This window comes from Austrofundulus limnaeus, unplaced genomic scaffold (genome assembly GCF_001266775.1).
Source record: "Austrofundulus limnaeus strain Quisiro unplaced genomic scaffold, Austrofundulus_limnaeus-1.0 Scaffold51, whole genome shotgun sequence".
Taxonomy (NCBI): Eukaryota; Metazoa; Chordata; class Actinopteri; order Cyprinodontiformes; family Rivulidae; genus Austrofundulus; species Austrofundulus limnaeus.
Genome location: NW_013952453.1, coordinates 2454346 through 2457227, shown reverse-complemented (window position 1 = coordinate 2457227; position 2882 = coordinate 2454346). Strand labels below are relative to the sequence as shown.

The window sequence follows — 2882 nt, the reverse complement described above, 5'->3', positions numbered from 1 at the left end:
CATTCAAACCATAATAACCTTCAAGTAACACAAACATCAACTCCTTCTCGAGCAACAGTTCACATGAAAACACAATTTCATATTTCCTCTACAAACTAACATTTATCATTCTCCTAAACACACACAATGATCTGACATTTTAAACATCACTTTCCAGATTATTCAACTGGTTTATTCCCTGAATTGAAGTACACCGCTCCTTCAAACTGGTTCAAAATTTAGTTTTCCAAAATATCTCTGCCACTTAAGATTAAAACAACTTTCCCTTTTCACACAATTTTATTGGATGTTTAAAGGTATTATGTTTTTATGTGCCTTATATGTAACCTGCAAAATATTATAATCAGCCGACTCCGATTCTTAATAATTTCAATTGATAAAAAAAAATTGATGGTAATTGAAAAGTTTAGTGRTGATTCTTATGGCTTTTTTCTGTAAAACAAAAATAGGATTTGTAATTGTTTTACAGGCTTCAGCCCAGATTTCAATACAATAAATCAAGTGTGGAACAATTATTGCATCATACAACATAAACAGAGCTTTATCGTTGAGTAGCTCTCTTACTTTCTTTGTACACTGCAAGAGGTTAAGATATTTTTATTCCCAAATTATTTATGTGAGGTTTCCAGGTCAGCTTTTCATCAATGATGAGATGACCCAAAAMCTTTACCTCACTCTACAAATTTCAACACCATCAACTCTATGTGTGCTTTAACACAACAGTGAACACTTTAAATAATAACAACAAGAAATAAAATGTACATTTTAACACACTTTCAGTTTCACAACAATAAATGCAATGTTTTTATTTGWGACTTTCTAGGGGACATGCATAAAACACTTTGGGCTATATTCAGTTATTGGAAAAACATTGTTTAGATTTAGTAATCTTTAATAACTTTTATGGTTGCTTCAATACAACAAAAGCTGTTTGTTTTGGCTGTTAAAAATTAACCAGATGTTTTGAATTTAAGATAAAATAAACATTTAGTCAAACAGCACCCAAATATCTATATTTTTTATTCAGAGTGCAGTCCATTTTTAAGGTCTGTAAATTATTATTATTTTTTTTATTATTGAAATACAATTTCTTTCAGGCATAAAAACTAGATTAAGGGGAAATTCATCCCTTTATTCCAGATTGTTTTGCCAAAGAAGAGTAAATTGAGTAAGTGTGGTGCAGTCTTAGGTGATGGGTGTGTTTCTGTGGGGTTTAAATGGTTTGTTTGTGCCTGTGTGGATTTTCTCCAGGTCCTCCACCTTCTTCCCACTGCTCAGATATTTTTTTTCTATAAACATATCTAACAGAACAAAACCCTGACTTAATTATAAAACTACACAACCAGTCAATCAGGTTAAGTATTTTCTGTCACCMTGTGATAAAAATCACAACTTTTAAAACCATAATTATTAGGGTTCTTCCTCAGCGAATCACAAATACCTCCAACATTCAGTTCAGCTGCTATAAAATCTTTATTTCCTAAAATCCAGGTTTTGTCGTCTTGCTGTAGTTTCAATCTGTGTTCAGTATCAACAGGATTAGATTKTATTTTTAGAATAAACACTAACATCTCAGGACATAAATCACAAAGGTCATATGTTAGTATAAATAAGTGCACTGGCTTTATGTCGCCTAGTTGTACAGGTCCACAGCAGCTGAAGTTTAAATGACCCTAAAAATAGCAAGAAAATAGCAGATGGCAGGTTGCTATGTTTAGTAATACAAACTTATTTTTGTCATGTATTTGAGGCCTAACATTCCTTGAAGGAATGCACATCGCCGCCCACTGCCTTTCCTTTCCTATCAGAGTGAAGATCATATTGCAAAATGACAAAGTTCTACTGACTTTGATTAAACCTTAAAAAAAAACTAAATTAAGCACAAGACGTCATACTCAAGGTATGAGTTGTCTGTGACACTCAGGTACTACCTCATCAAGTTTAAGCTCAGTATCTGTTAAACTGACTGAATTAGGGCCACTTTTGTGGTTTTTAATGTGATCCATGGCAGCCATCTTGCTTCTGGGTGACTYCAAAAGTTAATCAGTTGWAGATGAGCATCCCATAATTACATTTTGAAAGATTCATTAAAAATTTGACCAGTGGTTCAAAATATATTTTGCTAACAGACRRACACACCCAGGAATAAACATGGTAGGGCAATAAGGGTGACGTCAGGATTAAAATAAAACTTTTACTTTTTGCTGATTTCTGCCTTTTTTTAAATATAAACCAGTGACCTAACTGGTGAAGCTTCTGGGGGCCCCTTAGTTTTTGATGGCCCCTGATCTTCTCGTCCTCTCCCCAGTGGGCGGGGCGAGACGCGTGAGTCGGGCAGGCAGGCAGCTTGTGCGCATGCGTCCATGTGTGTAGTGTGTGGTGTGGCTGGGCAGGTCTTCATCAGTGTATGGGCTGATGTTGTAGCGACGAAAAGGAAGAATTCGATCAATTAAAACAAACGTTTCGGATCGAACTGATCGACGAATCAGGCGGCATCATGGGCAAAGTGCAGGGAGGGATGAAATGCGTGAAATATCTGCTGTTCGTCTTCAACTTCATCTTCTGGGTGAGTCCGCGCTCTTTGCTCGTATTTTACATTCACTCCGTTATTTTGCATCCTCATCATCTGTTTTTTTTTTTTTTTAATTTTACTGCAAAGCGAGGATCGCTGATGATGATTTGATTGGTCGGTTTTTGGAATGAAAATAATATTGTCAGAGCTGCTCCGCCTTGTTAAGATCTAATTTTAATTTTTATTGTTTTATTTTTATTATTGTTATAATTTCTGGAAACTCGAGCGCACAATTGAACAATTCAAAATCTCGATGAGCTCATCTTTGCACTGCTTCCTTTAATTAACCACTTCTGAACCATAATGATAC

General features: G+C 35.1%; 1 protein-coding gene across 2 annotated transcripts in view; it reads left to right on the top strand.

The window, feature by feature from the left end:
- Positions 1-2362: 2362 nt before the first annotated feature.
- The window catches only part of tspan2a (tetraspanin 2a), a 12850-nt gene continuing 12330 nt past the window's right edge, over positions 2363-2882 (top strand). For both annotated transcript variants that reach the window (XM_014008653.1, XM_014008652.1), the window contains exon 1: positions 2363-2566. In XM_014008653.1, the coding sequence (XP_013864107.1) occupies positions 2498-2566 (69 nt within the window). In that variant the 5' untranslated portion in view covers positions 2363-2497. The remainder of the gene's footprint in view (positions 2567-2882) is intronic.